The sequence below is a fragment of the Lithobates pipiens genome, unplaced genomic scaffold (genome assembly GCF_037356315.1).
Source record: "Lithobates pipiens isolate NorthernLeopardFrog02 unplaced genomic scaffold, aLitPip1_a1.2 Scaffold_8, whole genome shotgun sequence".
Taxonomy (NCBI): domain Eukaryota; kingdom Metazoa; phylum Chordata; class Amphibia; order Anura; family Ranidae; genus Lithobates; species Lithobates pipiens.
Window position 1 is genome coordinate 183,726,836 of NW_027507903.1, and position 21,607 is coordinate 183,748,442.

The 21,607-nt window shown below is 43.9% G+C and overlaps 1 protein-coding gene across 3 annotated transcripts in view; it reads left to right on the plus strand.

The window, feature by feature from the left end:
* The window catches only part of GRAMD4 (GRAM domain containing 4), a 241,629-nt gene that overhangs the window by 44,262 nt on the left and 175,760 nt on the right, over nucleotides 1-21,607 (plus strand). For all 3 annotated transcript variants that reach the window (XM_077469837.1, XM_077469835.1, XM_077469836.1), the window contains exon 2: nucleotides 15,960-16,167. In XM_077469837.1, the coding sequence (XP_077325963.1) occupies nucleotides 15,960-16,167 (208 nt within the window). The remainder of the gene's footprint in view (nucleotides 1-15,959; nucleotides 16,168-21,607) is intronic.

Consider the following 21,607-nt stretch of genomic DNA (forward strand, 5'->3'; position numbering starts at 1 on the left):
AGATGTGAACATGTCCTAAAGGAAACCATGTTAAATGAATTGTAGTGCGTTTCTGCAAAAAGCGCCAAAAAAACACAGGTGTGAACCAGGCCTAAGATGTTTAGCAGAAGCAACATGCTTTTTTCTTTTCTTTTCCTTTTTTTTTTTTTTTTTTTTTACTAGTAAAGGCGGTGATCTGCGATTTTTTTTTAGTGGCACTGTGACATTGTGACAGACCAGATTAGAGACTTTTGGGGTTTGTTTATTTTTTTGGGGCCATTGGCATTTATACAGCGATCAGTGCTATAAAAATGCACTGATTACTGTGTAAATGTCACTGGCAGTGAAGGGGTTAACACTAGGGGGCAATCAAGGAGTTAATTGTGTGTTCCCTCTGTTCTAACTGTATGGGGATAGGATTGACTAGGAAAGGAGCCATATTGTTTTTCCTACTTGGTAGGAACAAACGATATGGCTCCTCTCCTCTGACAGCACAGGGATTTGTGTGTGTGTTTAACACACTCACAAATCCCTGTGATTGCACTTGCCAGCCGCGCGCATTGGGTCCCCCGCTGTGCAGTGGGCGCACGCACCCCCTGGTGTTCGAAAAAAAGAGTAGGAGGTACCCGTACAGGATTTCTCCCAGGAAAGCCATTGTGCCGCGGTATATCTGCATGAGATGGTTGGCAAGTGGTTAAATGTAATTGTAATGCCTTATGTTACCTTCAGTCTATTGGCTTCCACGTTCTGTGTTCAGATGCTGCACACAGTCTTTAAAGTGATTTTTTTTTTTTGTTTTTCTTTTTATAAACAACAAACATGTTATGCTTACCTGCGTAATGGTTTTGCACAGAGCAGCTCTGATTCTCCTCTTCTGGGGCTCCCCACCAATGTTTCTTCAGAGTGCCCCAATAAATAACAAGCTGTAAAGTTAGTATAGAGCACCCCTATAGCAAGGTAACAAAACTTCTGACTTTAGAACCACTCACGTCCTGCCCAGCACTACATGTCCCATGAAGCATTGCTCCTCACATTCACAAGTTCTCGGACACCTACTGACATGTATGGACGGTGTACTGAGCTGTATGTGTGCTGCACTGTATTTCCTGATATGTAAACAAATAATGCATTCTGTATACAGGCCAACTAATCGGTTGGCCAAGTTAACTATTTTCATAATCGTTTAGTTATGTTGGCCCTAGTTAGCTTTAACCACTTGCCGACCGCCTCACGCCGATGTACGTCGGCAGAATGGCACGGGCAGGCATAAGCACGTACATGTACGTGCTTTGCCTCCCGCGGGTCGGGGGCCCGATCGGGCCCCCGCCCGGTGCCTGCGGCGGTCGGTTTTCGTTCGGGAGCGATCCCGGACGAGGGGACGGCCATTCATTCATGGCCACCCCCTCGCGATCGCTCCCGACGAATGGAAATCCCCGGTGACATCACTTCCTCTCCTGTAATGTAAACACAGGAGAGGAAGTGATGTATTCTCTCCTCCGTGTCGGTATTTTTCGTTCCGACACGGAGGAGAGCGGATCAGTGAGTTGCACCAACACATCCCACACACAGTAGAACATGCCAGGCACACTCACACCCCCCCTTTACCCCCCGATCACCCCCCCAATTACCCCTGCCCCCCAGTCACAGTGACACCAATGTCATTTTTTTTTTTTTTTTTTTTTTTTTTGCATTGGTGTCATTTGTGACTGTAATAACTGTTAGGGCAGTTAGGGTTAGCCCCCTTTAGTTCTAATGTACCCCCCTAACCCCCCCAATAAAGGTTTAACCCCGTGATCACCCCCCGTCGCCAGTGTCACTAAGGCTGGGTTCACATTGCAGCGGTTTATGAGAACGAATGTGATTCGCACCGCACTGCAGTGCAAATCACATCCGATCTCTGTGCGATTCGAGTTCAGCCATTCGCCGCACCCGCCGCACCCGCCACACCCGCCGCACCCGCCGCAAATTCGCACGGGACCCTTTTTTTGGCCCGCAGCAGAATCGGATCGCATGGGTGTTCACACCATGCGATCCGAGTTTGCAGATCGCACTGCGATATGCGAACTGATCTGGGGGTGTCAGTAACATTTCACTGACACTCCCAGCAGTTCGCATAGGGCAGTGTGAACTGCCGCCGGGAGGCATGCGATGCGGGAACCCGCCGCGGATTCGCGGCGTTTCCGCATCGCTCCAGTGTGAACCCAGCCTAATAAGCGATCATTTTTCTGATCGCCGTATTAGTGTCACAGGTGACGCTAGTTAGGCAGGTAGGTATTTAGGTTCGCCGCAGCTTTTTATAGCGCTAGGGACCCCCATATACTACCGCATAAAGCCCCCTGATTGCCCCCTAGTTAACCCTTTCACCAGTGATCACCATATAACTGTTACAGGTGACGCTGGTTGGTTAGTTATTTTTTTATAGTTTCAGGGCACCCGCCATTTATTACCTAATAAAGGTTTAACCCCCTGATCACCCGGCAGGTGTCATTTGTGACTAATAACTGTTAGGGCAGTTAGGGTTAGCCCCCTTTAGTTCTAAGGTACCCCCCTAACCCCCCCAATAAAGGTTTAACCCCGTGATCACCCCCCGTCGCCAGTGTCACTAAGGCTGGGTTCACATTGCAGCGGTTTATGAGAACGGATGTGATTCGCACCGCACTGCAGTGCAAATCACATCCGATCTCTGTGCGATTCGAGTTCAGCTATACAGATAGTATGGCTGAATTCGTGTCGCACCCGCCGCAAACTCGCACGGGACCCTTTTTTTGGTCCGCAGCAGAATCGGATCGCATGGGTGTTCACACCATGCGATCCAAGTTTGCAGATCGCACTGCGATATGCGAACTGATCTGGGGGTGTCATTAACATTTCACTGACACTCCCAGCAGTTCGCATAGGGCAGTGTGAACTGCCGCCGGGAGGCATGCGATGCGGGAACCCGCCGCGCATTCGTGGCGTTCCCGCATCGCTCCAGTGTGAACCCAGCCTAATAAGCGATCGTTTTTCTGATCGCTGTATTAGTGTCACAGGTGACGCTAGTTAGGCAGGTAGGTATTTAGGTTCGCCGCAGCTTTTTATAGCGCCAGGGACCCCCATATACTACCGCATAAAGCCCCCTGATTGCCCCCTAGTTAACCCTTTCACCAGTGATCACCATATAACTGTTACAGGTGACGCTGGTTGGTTAGTTATTTTTTTATAGTTTCAGGGCACCCGCCATTTATTACCTAGTCTCACTAGTGTACCCCTAAATTTAGGGGTGTCTACTTTCTAAAATGGGGTCATTTGGGGGGGGGGGTTTGTGCCATCTTGGCATTTTATGGCCTTCAAAACTGTAACGCCCTTAGAAAGCCTGAAGGCGGTGCTTGGTTTTTGGGGCCCCGTACGCGGCTAGGCTCCCAAAAAGTCCCACATATGTGGTATCCCCGTACTCAGGAGAAGCAGCAGAATTTATTTTGGGGTGTCATTTCACATATGCCCATGGCATGCGTGAGCAATATATCATTTAGTGACAACTTTGTGAAAAAAAAAAAAAGTTTGTAATTTTCCCGCAACTTGTGGCAAAATATAAAATATTCCATGGACTCAACATGCCTCTCAGCAAATAGCTTGGGGTGTCTACTTTCTAAAATGGGGTCATTTGTGGGGGTTTTGTGCCATCTTGGCATTTTATGGCCTTCAAAACTGTAATAGGTAGTGAGAAGTGAACTCAAAAAATTACGCCCTTAGAAAGCCTGAAGGCGGTGCTTGGTTTTCGGGGCCCCGTACGCGGCTAGGCTCCCAAAAAGTCCCACATATGTGGTATCCCCGTACTCGGGAGAAGCAGCAGAATTTATTTTGGGGTGTCATTTCACATATGCCCATGGCATGCATGAGCAATATATCATTTAGTGACAACTTTGTGAAAAAAAAAAAAAAAAAAAAAAAAGTTTGTAATTTTCCCGCAACTTGTGGCAAAATATAAAATATTCCATGGACTCAACATGCCTCTCAGCAAATAGCTTGGGGTGTCTACTTTCTAAAATGGGGTCATTTGTGGGGGTTTTGTGCCATCTTGGCATTTTATGGCCTTCAAAACTGTAATAGGTAGTGAGGCGTGAAATCAAAAATTTACGCCCTTAGAAAGCCTGAAGGCGGTGCTTGGTTTTCGGGGCCCTGTACGCGGCTAGGCTCCCAAAAAGTCCCACATATGTGGTATCCCCGTACTCAGGAGAAGCAGCAGAATTTATTTTGGGGTGTCATTTCACATACGCCCATAGCATGTGTGAGCAATATATCATTTAGTGACAACTTTGTGTAAAAAAAAAAAAAAAATTTTTTTTTTGTCATTATTCAATCGCTTGAGGCAAAAAAATAAAATATTCAATGGGCTCAACATGCCTCTTATCAATTTCCTTAGGGGGTCTACTTTCCAAAATGGGGTCATTTGGGGGGGTTTTGTACTGCCCTGTCATTTTAGCACCTCAAGAAATGAGATAGACAGTCGTAAACTAAAAGCTGCGTAAATTCCAGAAAACGTACCTTAGTTTGTAGATGTGACAACTTTTGCGCAAACCAATAAATATACAATTATTGACTTTTTTTTTACCAAAGACATGTGGCTGAATACATTTTGGCCTAAATGTATGACTAAAATTGAGTTTATTGGATTTTTCTAATAACAAAAAGTAGAAAATATCATTTTTTTTCAAAATTTGCGGTCTTTTTACGTTTATATCGCAAAAAATAAAAATCGCAGAGGCAATCAAATACCATCAAAAGAAAGCTCTATTTGTGGGAAGAAAAGGACGCAAATTTTGTTTGGGTACAACATTGCATGACCGCGCAATTACCAGTTAAAGCAGCGCAGTGCCAAAGTGTAAAAAGACCTCTGGTCATTTACCAGCAAAATGGTCCGGTCTGAAAGTGGTTAATGTAGCTTTTAATGTAAAATAGGGAGTTGCTAGGCATTTTAAAGGTTTAACTGAAAGTTTCTGTAAAGCCTTTAACATCAATTTCTCTCAAAAAAAATAAATAAAAATAAAAAATAAAATGCTTACCTGCTCTGTGCAATGGTATTGAATAGCCCAGTCTATTACCTCCTCTTCTGGGGTCCCTCGCCAGTGCTCTGTTCCTCCTAATACCCTGAGTGCCTCCATAGCAAGCCGTACTATGCACTCCCAAACCAGGCTGTGTGCGTCCGAAGACACACAGCGTGTCTCGTGCACACCCTCAGCTCCCTCCTCACTGACAGACAGCAGCAGGAGCCAATCTGAGAAGAGGCCATAAGGGGCGAAGACCTGCAGCTGGGCACAGCGCCAGATCAAGAGGGAACTTGGGTAAGTGGTTGGGGCGTTTTTTTTTTTTTTTTTTTTTCTTTGCAGGTAATGTATCAAAAGAAAAAAAAAATAGATTTGAGCACCACTTTAATGTAATTTCAGAAGTTTAGATAAAGTCTATCTTACAGGACAGTAAACAAGACTTGTATTCATAGACCATGGTTTATATGCTGGCTGCCTTCAGGTGAATGGTCACTGGCAAAATAAGTGACTCAGTTTTTTTTTTGTTTTTTGTTTTTTTGCTATTGTCCTATAGACCTGTTCTGTTCTCCTGAAGAATTTTTCTTTGTAAACAATTACATTTTTTCCTCCTGAAGCTTTTAACCACTTACAGACCGGACCAATTTGCTGGTCAAAGACCAGACCACTTTTTGCGATTCGGCACTGCGTCGCTTTAACTGACAATTGCGCGGTCGTGCGACGTGGCTCCCAAACAAAATTGACGTCCTTTATTTGTGGGAAAAAGACCTTTCTTTTGGTGGTATTTGATCACCCCTGCGGTTTTTATTTTTTGCGCTATAAACAAAAATAGAGCGACAATTTTGAAAAAAACGCATTATTTTTTACTTTTTGTTATAATAAATATCCCCCAAAAATTATATAAAAAAACATTTTTTTTCCCTCAGTTTAGGCCGATACGTATTCTTCTACATATTTTTGTTAAAAAAAATCGCAATAAGCGATTATTGATTGGTTTGCGCAAAAGTTATAGCGTTTACAAAATAGGGATAGTTTAATAGCATTTTTATTAATAATTTTTTATAATTTTTTTTTTTTACTAGTAATGGCGGCAATCTGCGATTTTTATTGTGACTGCGACATTGTGGGGGACCCATCGGACATTTTTGACACATTTTTGGGACCATTGTCATTTATACAGTAATCACTGCTATATAAATGCAGTGATTCCTGTGTAAATGACACTGGCAGTGAAAGGGTTAACCAGTGGGTGGCAGTGTAGGGGTTAAGTGTTCCTAGGGGTGTGTTACTAACTGTGGGGGGGGGTTGGGCTTTCATTTAGTGTACACTGATCTTTGCTCCAATCACATGGAGCAGAGATCAGCGTCACTAGTTGCTAGGCAGAATGGAGAAATGTTGTTTACACAGCATTTCCTCCATTCGGCCGCTCCGTGAGACGATCGCGGGGATGCCCGCGGCGATCGAGTCCGCGGGTCCCGCGACCGGACTCACGGGGGTCCCGACCAGCGCGGGAGCGCGCCGCCGGCGGCGCGCTCCCGATGGCAGGGCGGCATCGAATATTGGACGTACCTGTACACCAATATGCCTGCCCGTGCCATTCTGTCGAAGTACATCGTCGTGCGCTGGTCGGGAAGTGGTTAACGAGTCAGCTGCTTACTAGCCTGGGCTATTGAGCAGTTTTTGGATCTGTTATTGTTGATATGGGTACATTGAAGACTGTACCCAGGCCCACTGAGTGGGGCCAGCCTGTATTTGGCAAGTAGTCCAACGTGTGTCGTTGACAGCAGGGTAATATTCAAGTCCAGGTTGGTGTTTCTTCCCAATGATTCCCACATCCTGAAGACCTCTTTGAGAGTATGCCCACCATTACAGGGGAAGCTTGGAACCCTTTTTAGTAGGCCTAGTGTCCTGGATAATGTAAGGCAAGGGTTCTTCTGCATGTTGACACTGGTTCCTGGCTTTTATTAACCCTATCTGTAGTGTGTGGCACATTATGCAGTTTCATAGGCCAGGGCTCGACAAACCCCGGGCGCCAGGTCGCATTTGCGACTAGAATTAGCGACCAGGCGCAGCACAGCTGGGGGGTTATCCTGTCTCCGTGCACACCCCCCCTGGCGTGATCGCTTTGGGCTGTGCCGCCGCCGGCCGGTAATTGAGGCCGCGGCTTTGAGGCCTTCTGCGGTCCTATGCTTCCTTCTGGAATCTGGCGCCCTCTTGTGGTGGCCGTTGCTATGACAACCAGCAATGCTAATGGCGCTTCCCCTGCCTGTTTTCACTGCTCGCCCATCTCTTTCCCTTTACTTAGAACCCCTAAACATTATATATATTTTTTATTCCAACACCCTAGAGAATAAATTGGCGGGCGTTGCAATGCGGTCTGTCGCACCGTATTTGCACAGTGGACTTACAAGCACACTTTTTTGGGGAAAAATAATTTATTAAAAAAATAAGACCAGAGTAAAGTTAGCCCAATTTTTTTTTTATATTATGAAAGATAATGTTACACCGAGTAAATTGATACCCAACATGTCACGCTTCAAAATTGCGTCCGCTCGTGGAATGGCGACAAACTTTTACCCTTTAAAATCTCCATAGGCAACGTTTAAAAAATACTACAGGTTGCATGTTTTGAGTTAGAGGAGGTCTAGGGCTAGAATTATTGCTCTCGCTCGACCGATCGCGGCAATATCTCACATGTGTCGTTTTGAACACCGCTTTCATATGTGGGCGCTACTCACGTATGCGTTCGCTTCTGCATGTAAGCTTGGCGGGGCACGTTTAAAATTATTTATTTTTTTCTTATTTATTTTAACTTTAATTTTTAATTTTTTTCACTGTTCTTTTAAAAAAAAAGAGTCACTTTTATTCCTATTACAAGGCATTTACCGGATTACCGGAGACTGCGGACATACTGCAGGAGATTACCGGAGACTGCGGACATACTGCAGGAGATTACCGGAGACTGCGGACATACTGCAGGAGATTACCGGAGACTGCGGACATACTGCAGGAGATTACCGGAGACTGCGGACATACTGCAGGAGATTACCGGAGACTGCGGACATACTGCAGGAGATTACCGGAGACTGCGGACATACTGCAGGAGATTACCGGAGACTGCGGACATACTGCAGGAGATTACCGGAGACTGCGGACATACTGCAGGAGATTACCGGAGACTGCGGACATACTGCAGGAGATTACCTGTGAATTGGGGCCCCAATGACAGCTTTGCAGAGTGCAATGCACAGTGGACACCAGGGGGTGGGGCCGGGAGCTCCACTCGGAACAGAGCGGTTGTAGTTAGCAGTGATGATTGGAGTTGTCGCGTCTTTGGAGCTTCTGGCCCTGCCCCCAGACCTCTGTATTACCCAGCCAATATAGAGGGGGCGGGGCCCGGAGCTCCACTGACGGGCCCACTCCGATCATTGCTCTAACTACAGCCGTTCTTTTCTGAGCATACAAGCTACATGTGGCGGAGTCAGCACGTCAGTGATGCTCCCGGCCCCGCCCCCTCACTGCTGGCTAGATCAGGAATACAGCCTCCCGTGTCCTCTGTGCGCTCTGCAAAGCCGCTTTTTTTGCCTGTCCTGTCGCAACGGGCCTGTAGACACGCCCCCTGCTACGGAAACTCTGAAGGGGGGAAAAAAAGTTTTTTTTCAAATCTGAATTGATTTGAACTTGCAACTCGATTCAAGATTAAAATCGATCTTTATTTATTTTTTTTCCCAGCCCTAGTTATGAAATCGTTGTTTTTTTTGTGAATTCGTCTGTATTAGGTGTGTTTCTTTGAGACACCTGAAAGTGTTTTTAGCTCCTTCTAGGCTCCTTCAGGCTTCACAAGGGATCTCCTTGCCAGCTCCTCCCATCTCCATGACTATGCCCTGATAGGTGGAACATGTTAGAATGGGCATACCCATGGCAAGAGTTTGTGGCTTTGCAGAATAAAGTTTTTAGTTGGTGGTTATGACATCAGAGGGCCTGTTTCTTTAAATTACAAAGCATGAGCAGTTCCCTTTTTTGGTCCTGCACCTGATCCTGAAAGTGAGACAGCGGGTGGCGTGGGCTAGTGATTGAAGAAAGATTTCACACATGCCTCTCACCCCTCTTAGATACATTCCTTTCTGCATTACATGTAGTTACATAGCTGACGAGGTTGAATAAAGATACCAGTCAAACCAGAAAGGTGTGTGTGTGTCTGTGTGTCTGTCACTTTCCATATCCCTGCATATTGTGCTTGATAAAAAAACTTTTACATGTGTTTGTTTCTTGAATTTTATCTACACCAACTACTTGCACCACCAACTGTGGAAAGGAGTTCCACATCTTAAGCTCCATGCACACTGGGCCTGTTCTCTTGGGAGTAAAAAATGCTCATATAGAGTATTTTTAGTATAAAGTCTAGATGGGTTTAGAAGAGTTAATTTTTTTTTTTTTTTTCTACCAGTGAGCTCCAATCGGAAACGCAAACCAGAAGGTGTGTGTGTTTTTTTTTTTTTTTTTTTTTTTTTTTTTTTCCTGCCTCTAAACGTTCAACTTAAAAGATGTCGGTAAACGTTCTAATGTGCATGGACACATAGGATAACATTGAGCTGCTTCTACAGACAGAACTCAAAACTCTTGTAGAAGCAATGTTTTTTTAAGCCAGCATGCATGGAGCCTTAATGCACAAACTGTAAGGCTGGTTTCACACAGGCTTGTCCGATCAGGTCTTGAAATCTGTCTTAGAGGACTCGGTTGTGTTGACTCTATAGAATGTAATTCACCAATCTCTGGAATGTCCCTTATCTCTGTGCAAACGTACAGGATTTTGTAGCTGAAAGTTTGGCCTGCTAGTAAAAAGGCATCATCTATGCATGCCTTTTGATGAATGTCTATTTGGGGAATACCTTCATAAAATTGTTAAGGAAGCCACTGGGAAGACGGGTACTCCACCCCTAGAGAAATCTGCTGCTAGAAGAAAATTGAGCTGGGCTGAGTTCTGCTTTTGTTCCTAGGAAGCTGTCAGAAACCATGAACAAGAATGAGATAGAAGTACAATTAAATCACACTTGTTTGTTAATAAAAAATAAAAAGGTAAATGGAGTAAGTGTAGTCAAAGCATAGTCCAGTAACCGGATCAAGTAGTCAGCCAGTTCAATAACCAGATCGGGTAATCGGCCAGGCCAGAAGTCAGGGGTTCAAGTGGAGGAACAGCAAGCAGGATAAGGAACCAGAAGGGATGTCAGCAAGCCAGTCTTTAACCACTTGACCACTGGGCACTTAAACACCCTTAATAACCAGACCAATTTTCAGCTTTCGGTGCTCTCACACTGAATGACAATTACTCAGTCATGCAACACTGGACCTATTTTTGTCCCTTTTTTTTTCACACAAATGGAGCTTTCTTTTGGTGGTATTTAATCACCGCTGGGTTTTTTATTTTTTGTGCTATAAAAGAAAAAATACCGAAAATTCTGTAAAAAAAAAATGAATTTTTCTTTGTTTCTGTTAGAAAATTTAACAGATTAGTAATTTTTTCTTCATAAATTTTGGCCAAAATTTATACTACTACATATCTTTGGTAAAAATAAGTACAAATTGGTGTATATTATTTGGTCTTTGTGAAAGTTATAGAGTCCACAAGCTATGGTGCCAATATCTGAAAATTGATCACACCTGAAGTACTGACGGCCTATTTCAATTCTTGAGACCCTAACATGCCAGAAAAGTACAAATACCCCCCAAATGACCCCTTTTTGGAAAGAAGACATTCCAAGGTATTTGGTAAGAGGCATGATGAGTTTTTTGAAGTTGTCATTTTTTCCCACAATTCTTTGCAAAATCAAGATTTGTTTTACTTTTACTTTTTTTTTTTTTTTTTTTTTTTTTCACAAAATTGTCATATTATCAGTTTATTTCTCACACACAGCATATGCATACCACAAATTACACCCCAAAACACATTCTGCTATTACTCCCGAGTATGGCGATACCACATGTGTGAGACTTTTACACAGTGTGGCCACATACAGAGGCCTAACATGCAGGGAGCGCCATCAGGTGTTCTGGAGCACCCATGACAATTCTGACATTTCTCTCCTACATGTAAAAATCATCGTTTATTTGCTAGAAAATTACATAGAACTCCAAAACATTATATATGTTTTTTTTAGCAAACACCCTGGAGAATACAATGGTGGTCTTTGCAACTTTTTATCTCGCACGGTATTTGCGCAGTAATTTTTCGAATGCTTTTTTTTGGAAAAAAAACGTTTTGTGCTTAAAAAAAACCAAAAAAAAAAACCGTAAAGTTAGCCCAATTTTTGCATAATGTGAAAGATGAAGTTACGCTGAGTAAATAGATACCTAATATGTCACTCTTCAAAATTGCACACGCTCGTGGAATGGCGCCAAACGTCGCTACTTAAAAATCCCCATAGGCGACGATTTAATTTTTTTTTACTGGTTATATGTTTTGAGTTAGAGGAGGTCTAGGGCTAGAATTATTGCACTCGCTCTAATGTTCGCAGCGATACCTCACATGTGTGGTTTGAACACCGTTTTCATTTGGGGGTGGGACTTACGTATGCGTTCGCTTCTGCATGCGAGCACATGGGGACAGGGGCGCTTTAAAAAAAACATTTTTTTTATTGTTCATTTTACTTTATTTATTTTAGTTTGACATTTTTTTTCCCCAAAAATAATTTTTTTGATCACTTTTATTCCTATTACAAGGAATGTAAACATCCCTTGTAATAGGAATATAGCATGACGGGTCCTCTTTACAGTGAGATGTGGGGTCAATAAGACCCCACATCTCACCTCTAAGCTGGGAAGCCTGAAAAAAAAAAAGATTCTGGCTTTGATCGTATTAGCGATTCGGTAGAAGCACCGGAGGGCGGCGGGAGGGGGGGGAATGTCTATGGCTGGGTATTGCAGGGTATCACCAACTATGGCTGGGTATCACCGACTATGGCTGGGTATCACCGACTATGGCTGGGTATCACCGACTATGGCTGGGTATCACCGACTATGGCTGGGTATCACCGACTATGGCTGGGTATCGCCGACTATGGCTGGGTATCGCCGACTATGGCTGGGTATCGCCGACTATGGCTGGGTATCACCGACTATGGCTGGGTATCACCGACTATGGCTGGGTATCACCGACTATGGCTGGGTATCACCGACTATGGCTGGGTATCACCGACTATGGCTGGGTATCGCCGACTATGGCTGGGTATCACCGACTATGGCGTTGCAGAGCATTGCAGGGTATTGGCGGGTGTTGCAGGGTATTGGCGGGTGTTGCAGGGTATTGCGGGGCGTTGCGGCGTGTTGCGGGGCGTTGCAGGGTATTGGGGCCGGTTTGTTTACAAGTGATCACTCCGTCATTTGACGGAGCGATCACGTGGTAAACGGCCGCGATGAGCGGCCGTTTACTGTGATTCATGATGCGCCGGGTCCACTGGACCCAGCGGTCACGGATGCTCTCGTGTGCGCGCCCCAGGGGGCGAGCGAGAGCAGAATTCTGGGAGGCCGTTAATTAACGGCCTCTCAGAGTTAAACAACCGCTCGGAAGCCGTTAATCGGCAATGGGTGGTTGTTAAGACGAGCAGGATCGGGAACAGCTGGGTAACTGGAGAGAGATGAGAGCTGGCAATTAGTCGACAGCTGAGCAGCCAGCCCAGAGAAGGAAGGACTAAGCCAGCCTTGACGGAAGCTTTGGATTTTATCAATGAATACAGGGCTTCCTGTGGCTTAAGTGGAGATCATGATGTCATCTGTGTGCCTCTCTACCTCAGACAATAATGGATGCGTTAATTGATAACAAGGTTTAAGGAGCACTCGGCCTGACTTTTTTTTTTTTTCTTTTTCTTTTTCTTTTTCTTTTCCCCAGGCAGGAGACGGGAAGTCCATGTACACCTGAAGATCTCAGTTTGATCAGATGCTTTGGAAGCCAGAGGAGAGATCTGGGATCTAAAAGACCCCAGATCTCTCCATAAAGATAACCTGCAATGGCCCATGCTATTTTTTTTTTATTTTTTTTTAAAGTGCCCCTGACTTCCCCAAATACTGTAGCTGCTGACTTTATTAAGAGGACACTTGCCTTTTTAGGGATCCAGCGATGTCCACACCCAGGTCGGTTCGTCTCTCGTCTTTGGATCCTCAGCCCTACCATGTCAACTGTGGGCAGCCAGTTGTGGCTTTTCCCACTGCCAATACGTGAGCTGTGTGGTATCGTGGGAATGGTCCCACAGCTTTCTGGGGTTTGTGAGGCATCCCAGAAGGCTGTGGGCAAAAAGGGGGGCCTAGGCCATCCAAGCTGAAGTGGGAGCAGGTATCTATCAAAACTAAGTACCCAATCTCCCAAAAAAGATTTAAAGAGCCAAATGTGGTTTAGGAGGGGGAGGAGAATGTATTCATTGGTTTAATTGCTTGTCTGGTCTTCAGGATTAAAGTGTATGTCCAGGTATTACCTCAAACCTCCCTGTCGCATATCCCAACATTATTTTTTTCTTTTAGCTTCCACATTACTCATTAGGCTTGCAGAGGCAGCTGCTGGGGATTCATTATCTTTTGACATGGTTATCTCCCCAAGAATTACGTCTCCAAAGAGCCCGTTCCCTACACACCTTATATGGAAATGCCTATGGGAAACATCTGCATCCTGCAGTTTCGCATAAAAGGGAGTAAATGGCAGAATTGCATGTGACATTCAGGGAAAAAGGAAGTGTATAAGGACTTCCTTTTTTAACCCTGAACTGCTACTTGGCTTTTGCCCTTATATTTGTGGGCACACTGTAGATTAGATTGATTGAAATTGGTTTGTAGTTTAACCATTGTACTTGAGCTCTGCATTTTCATAGGCTAATATTATAGTCTGTTTTGGAAGGGATGGATTGTCCTTCCTCCCCAAAAGTGGATTCTCATATAGGACTTGTGCAAACCAGGTGCAGTGCGGGATTTGTGGAAAATTGCAAATTTTCCCGGACTGCATGAGAACCTGCTGCCTTCTGCAGACGTGTTAGGGTGCCATTGATTCTTAATGGCTCCCCCTACATATCTGGCAAACGCTCTTGTGTTTGTGACTGCTAAAATGCATTGCACCATGCGATTCTAAAAATCATGCCTGCACTACATTTTGCGCATCTAATGTATGTAGGGCAGCCATTGAAATTAATACCGTAAATGCATCAGACACAAGTGCCCTACAAACTTTATGAAGCCGTCAGTTGTTCATACAAAAAGACCTAAACTAATGCGAATGAGGACTTGAAAGCTACCATATCTTTGTATAAAAAGTCAATAGTGAATTCAATTGTTAAAAACCTATGGCATTTGAAAAATACATCCGTGTTGTACATAAGAGACTAAAAATATCATCACTCATCAGACTCGGATGATAATTTGCTCACTGTGACTTTACCGCGTTTCACAGGTCCATGCCCGCTTCATCAGGAAGATGGCAACAGTCAAGCTCTATAATAGTAAACAATATAATAGTCAACAGAACAATGTAGTAAAGATTAATCCATACAGATTTGTCCTCCCTATTAGGGAGCAATAAATATTACACACCTGTCCTTATTAATGTAAAACCTAAAAGTATAAAGTATGCACACCACCGCCAACTATACAGTTTCTGGAACAGATGGGTCAGCTCATTCTGGGTTTTTCCACTCCAAGTCCACGGACTCAAGTAGATGGCAAGTTCTCAATGTGACTAACATTCAGTCACATATAAAGGTTACTGGAAATAAGAGTTAGTAATATGATAGTATGGCTTAAATCAGTAGAGGGATATACCTGCTTTAAAGAGGGGGCAATGCTCGATCATCTTGTTGTGGTAGCAATATATGTATGGTGCTCCTAAATATATGAGCACTATTTATAATAAATCCAAATTAATAATGTCATCATTGGGGCCCCACATTTTCCAAACTACACCCCTACTCCTCAAGAGGGAGCTGAGAGTAGGGGTGTAGTTTGGAAAATGTGGGCCCCCAATGATGATGTTATTAATTTGGATTTATTATAAATGATGCTCATCTATTTATCTTGATGCTTATATTGTTTATCGTTCAAGTTTCTAAGGATGCGGTACAGACAATATAGGTCAATCTATTAGAAGGTCTCCTACTGGATACCTTCCTCCCAATGGCGCTTTATTTTTCCTTCAAAGTTGTTCTTTAACGTTAAACAGTAGACAAAAAGAACACTACATTTTACCTGGTTATTTTGTAGCATACACTTCATGGTAATTTTAATGTGTACAATCTGGACAGTATCTGTAATCAATCACACTCCTCCTTTTGGTCTTCCTCAGGACCACTCTGAAATGTATATGCATGTAACAAATTTTGAATGTTTTTGGGGATAAGCATTAAATGCCCATGTGATGGTACTTGGTCCTGGTGAGTTCATACACTACAAGCTACTTTTGGGAGTGTCATGTATTCCTTATACCAGGAGATCTCAGATTGGAAGGTAGTCTTACATCCCTGATTTATAACATTTGTGTAAGATTGTTCAGTTTTGCGTTTTAAGAGTAAAATTTTGTATCAAATGTATTTTTCATATGTATGGTGTCGGTGCGATCTCCTGTATTCCTAGAATTTTCGGCTTGCACATACATTTTTTGCATGTTGACTTTTGATCACCTCAAAGTACTTGTATACATTTTAAATTTAAATGGTCATATCAGTGTTATGTAAAAGCCAAAATGATGGGTCCTGTCAATTGCTTCAAAAGTGATAGTAGAAATTGTGGTTTGATGCGCCATGGTGAGCAGCATTTAGCTGTGTTCTGGTGATGAATGTGGGCAGTGTAAAGACTATGGAGCGTTAATCTGTCACATGCTTTACATGGGTGTGGATAAGCTTGGAGATTTAAGGATGTACTGCTCAAACTATGTCTGAAATGCTGCAGATTTGCTTGTTTGTTTGTCTCAATGTCTTCCTTCTTTGTACATTTCAGGGAACTGAACAGTCATGTTAAAGTAAAGCAGAAAACTGCTGTACTGAACATGTTAAGGAGACTGGACAAGATCCGGTTCAGAGGTCAGAAGCGAGAAGAGTTTCCCGACTTGGCTGAGTCTCCCAATGCTTCCGATACAGAATGTGGAGATGATTTCCTTCTAAAAATACCTCGAACTTCGAAAGAGAATGAAGAGCTAAAGGACCCTGTGAGTATTCCAATATTTTTTTATGATGAGTGTTTTTTTGTTTTTTTTTTATTTTATTTTTTATTTTGTACAGTTGTATTCAAGCACTGTCCAAATTTAAATGGAAATATTAACTCGTAAGGTGTTTGCAGCAAGGGCTCATTTAAGCTAGAGTACAATATTTTCAGCTGGCCTTGTATAAGATGTTGGTAGACATGCTGTATGGGGTGATATCTTGCACTGATGTGCTTTTTCAGTTCACCAGAAAAGACTAAGGTTCTTAAAATTTAAAACAAAAACGTTTTTATGACAAAAGAACCTGTAAAAATTGTATATGCAAAAAACCTGAATATGTACCATTAAAATAAAATTATGCAAGCTTTCATATAGAGGATGCATAGTTTCCCGCTTTTTAGCTTTACTTATGTTACTGAACGGCTTGTGGAATTGATGTGAGAGCCCCTAAGGTCTTGATGCCTTGAAAATTTCCTGAATCCCTTCTGATAATACACTTTTACTTTCAGCTATTAGCATATCAAACACATAGCCATGTACAGGGCTCTGGCATGTGATACTGTTTGGCACATTCAGGAGACGGCATGTGTTGTCAACATGAAGTCAGGCAGTTGGCAGAGCATAACTTTTCAGTCTTCCAGAAGCCCAATCGTGATATGTTGTATGTCAGATTCAATAATGCATGCCTTTTCTAAGAGTGTAGTGAATAAGCCAGTTTATGTAGTTGATGCTGTCCTCTTTATTGCTTATTGAGCTGAAGAACTTTCTTTCACCTAGCCAGCAGATTCCCCAGCTGGGACCCTCCCCTCTGCAACCCGCTGCAGGGGTCTGGTGCTGACATGTTGCCTTGTGACAGCTGTTGGCTCTTCTGGGTGCAAGTGCTACTAGACCTGCCCCCCTCCTTTTACTGACTGGTACTAGTATAGTGCTCCTAGTGCCTGCTGGGATATGCACGTCATGCATCTCGGGAGGCACTGAGGGCAATGACGTCAATTGCCTAGACCAGCCTTTCTCAACCTTTTCAACACAGAGGAACCCTTGAAATAGTTCTCCGGTCTCGGGGAACCCCTGCTAAAAATTAGAACTCTACAACTCATGATACATTAGTGTGATGGTCAGTGAGAGGAATGGTCCTTACACTAGTGGTCATTGGGAAGAATTACCTCCTTACAGATAGCTAAAATAAAGATAAATGGTGTCAGTGGGAACTTATGAGAGGCAGAAATTGCCCAATGCTGAAGGAACCCCTAGCAACCTCTGGAGGAATCCTAGAGCTCCATGGAACCCTGGTTGAGAATCACTGGCCTAGACGAATGTCAAAGAATGGGGGGTGTGCTGAGACCATTTGGAAAAGTAAAAAAAAAAAAAAGGCTGATGTCTATCTGTATTACGGAGGGGGGGGGGGGGGAAGGGGTGTGTCTTGAAGTTCAGGAATCAGCTTTTAAGTTATCCTCCTTATTTTATAATTATAGCCAGACACTGCAAAAAAATTAGGTTTGAATTCCATGGATGTAAGGTGTCTTCTTCATCACCTGGCGGTTACTAAGGAGTTCAGAAAATCAATTGCTTCTCATTCACGAGTATACAGAAAAGGTCAGGTTTCTAAGGGACCCAAAGCAAGATGGCTAAAAACAGCAATTTAGGGGTTATACAAAGTTATTAAGATAACCATACCTTTTTAGAAGTTTAGCACATTCTACAAGTTCTTGGACTGGTGCATCTCTGGAGCAAACTTGCAAGGCTGCATCATGGCCAAGTTGGTCCACTTTCATCCATCATTATTGCTTGGACCTATTCACTTCAGCCGGCTGGACCTTTTGGGAGGGAAGTCCTTCATGCTGTAGTCCCACCCTAGTCTGGCAAGTTCTCGTTTATCCTCTGAGGTGCAATCCTAGAAGCAGCCTGCGGAAAACTAGAATTAGTATTACTGTTCCCTCACTAAATTTTTTTTATTTTTTTATGTCTTTTAATCTATCCTATGTTTCTCTTGGGAAAACTTGAGATGCAGCCCTGTGTGTAATTAATTAAAAACTTCTCATTTGAAGTGTTTCCTGTTCTGGTGGGGGAAACTTTTTTTCTCCCAGTTGCTATTTTTGAAACAGAGTTACCGATAACACAAACTCTTTGACGTGGAACTCTTGCCAATAAGTTTGTGAATTTAAACCCCATTCACACCTGAGCATTTTGTAGCTTGAAGCCTGAAGCTACAAAACGCTAGAGGGGAAAAAATCTATTCTCAATGGAGATGGTTCACATCTCCACTCCATGTCGCCTGAAGCCAAATGCCTGAAGCTCAAAGTTCCGGACCCTTTTTTTGTCACTCGAATTGAGCAGATTTGGGCGTTTTTCTTCTTTTAACATTGGTGACCTTTTGCCCTGCACAAAATCACGGCACATCGCGGTTAAAAACGCTGCAAATCGCGGTAAAAAACGCAGCAAAATCGTGGTAAATTCGTGCGATTTTCTGCTTGAAAACACTACGCTCAGGTGTGAATGCAGCCTTAGTTTGTTTTCAGGGCTGGTTCACACCAGAACGAGGTGTGGGTCAGGTGCCTTCTGTGCACGTTTACTGCATCTGCTTCGGGTGACAATATATTCTTATCAATGCTCCAAATGCAGATTACAAACACAGTGTGTTTGTCTACACCAGAACTCATGGTATTGCACTACCATGGAATTTGGTGCCTTAAAAAAGTAATGCATGAACTCCCTTTTCTGCAGCCCATTACAATTTCAGCCCATTCAAACCATTCAGGTGTGAACTAGCCCATCGAAATACAGTCAGACCACTAAGAATGGATTGAACCCGCCGGGGAGCCGGCACTGCACACTCCCAATCATAGGCAGTGTGTGAATGTGCAGCTGCCGGTCAGGAAATGACTCGCTGCCTTGATTGGCGGTGTGTGGTGATGGAACACGCCCAAACTCATCACTTCAGAGCACTAAAGGAATTGTCCCTTTTTTGTGAGGCTCTCTGCCCACTTATTTTTGTGTCCTAAAGACAAGTGAAGGGAAATTTACCCTTTTTCACCTATTCAAAGTTAAATGAGCTTTGCCTGGAGTTTGATTTTAAGGCCTTGTTTACCCATGGTTGAGCAGCATTTTTACCTCCCCTCAACTGCCTACCCTGGTGGCTGCTGAGGCAGTGCTCATGGTGTACACAAGCCATGGCAGGAATTTTACACTTGGTCATGCCCAGCAGGCAGTACTGCCCACCAAACACACCCCATTCAAAAGAAAGGTGCTGTGCTGCAACTGCACCGCAACTGTGCACAAAACAATGTTGTCTGGTAATTAGGGGGTTAAAACAGGCGGTGAGGCCCCCGGTTAACTCAAAATGATCTGGAGCTGCTGTTGGTTTTCACACACAATAAGATTTACTCTACATTTTTTTCCCCTCTAAATGTGCTCTTTAGTTTGAAGGCAAGTTTATATCACAAGACTGGCCAATTGTATTTCATTACTACTAGCCATATAATGACCAGTCGGTCTCTTGAAGAGAACTCCTGGGCCCTGCTCATCGTACACAACCGTGAAAACGTAAAGTATAAAAGGCAAAATGTGTTTTTTTTTTTTTTTTTTTTTTTTTTTTTTTAGGGATGCACCGAATGGGTTTTTTGGTGCCGAAACCGATACCGAAAATGAAAAATACACTAGGCCGAAAACCGATACCGAAACAGCACCGATACCGAAAATGAAAAATACACTAGGCCGAAAACCGATACCGAAACAGCACCGATACCGAAAATGACTGTTTTTAAAAAATATTTTTATACAGGAGGTGGTCAGAGACTGGGGACATGGTACAGGAGATGGTCAGAGACTGGGGACATGGTACAGGAGATGGTCAGAGACTGGGGACGTGGTACAGGAGATGGTCAGAGACTGGGGACGTGGTACAGGAGATGGTCAGAGACTGCAGACGTGGTACAGGAGATGGTCAGAGACTGCAGACGTGGTACAGGAGATGGTCAGAGACTGCAGACGTGGTACAGGAGATGGTCAGAGACTGCAGACGTGGTACAGGAGATGGTCAGAGACTGCAGACGTGGTACAGGAGATGGTCAGAGACTGCAGACGTGGTACAGGAGATGGTCAGAGACTGCAGACGTGGTACAGGAGATGGTCAGAAATTGCACACATGATACATGACACATGATACAATTGATACAATGCAGCCAGTGTCTCCCCTCATAGCAGCCAGTGTGTGTCTCCCCTCAAAGCAGCCAGTGTGTGTTGCCAACCTGTGAAGAGAAAACAGAAAACAGAAGAGAGAAGAGGAGAGTCGCCTCCGTTGCCTGTTTGATCACAGCGCGGGAACATCACAGCTTTCAGTTCAATAGCTGTGTGTTCCCGGCCGCGCGCCGTCACGTACAGCCCCTCCCCCTTGTCAGGGCACTTTGATAGACAGATCATCCGTCCAATCCTATGGGTGATCTGTCTATCAAAGTGCCCTGACAAGGGGGAGGGGCTGTACGTGATGGCGCGCAGCCGGGAACACACAGCTATTAAACTGAAAGCTATGATGTTCCCGCGCTGTGATCAAACAGGCGGCGGAGACGGCTCGCCTGCACTATAGCATGATATAGCTCTTCATGATGGGCGCACCAGGGGTGGGGGGCGGAGCCCCGCCCCCTACCCTGGCCCCGCCCCATTTTCGGCTCCATTATCGGCCGTTTTTCTCTTTCGGCAAATTGCCGAAAAGGGCATTTTCGGCCGATATGTTTCGGCGGCCGAAATTTCGGTGCATCCCTAGTTTTTTTTGGATGGAGTGAAGAGCAAATAAAACCCCTGTCAGTTTTTTTATCGTTTTCTGTGCTCCCATTAGGGAGATTCAAGCTTACGGTTTGTCCTGTTTATAATTATTAAAAGTAATGACGCAGATGAAAATAAAATCCCACATTTTGGGTCCAATGGGGACGCTAGATCTGGTGACACCTCTGGATTTCCCTCACTGTGAAGGGATTTCCTCCCACTTCCTGTCTTGGTTATTGGTTATTTCACAGATGGCAAAAACAAACCAGGGGTTATTATCCTCCATTACACTATCCAAAATGGAAAAAAAGAAAAAACACGCATCTCCAGCATGTTCGGGAGAGGAGTGCTTGGGCAGAAAGAATGTCAAATGTGCATAAACACTACAGCGTTGATGAATTCAAATGGTCAGAAAAATTTTATATTCTGGCCAATAAATTGCATTAATATGCATTCCATATTCAACTTTAGGAGTGTGTGTGTGTGTGTGTGTGTGTTTCTTTTTTTTTTTTTTTTTTTTTTTTTTTAAATCCGCTATGTTTTCCTCCCCTCCGCTGATGGCTCCATGTGGGAGGACTTCCCCTATCAACACTGACTGTGTAGATGGGGAAACCAAGTGATTTTTTTTTTTTTTTTTTTCTGTGTCCGCGTCCTCTCTGCATAAGTGGACTGGACGCAGACCTATCATCTG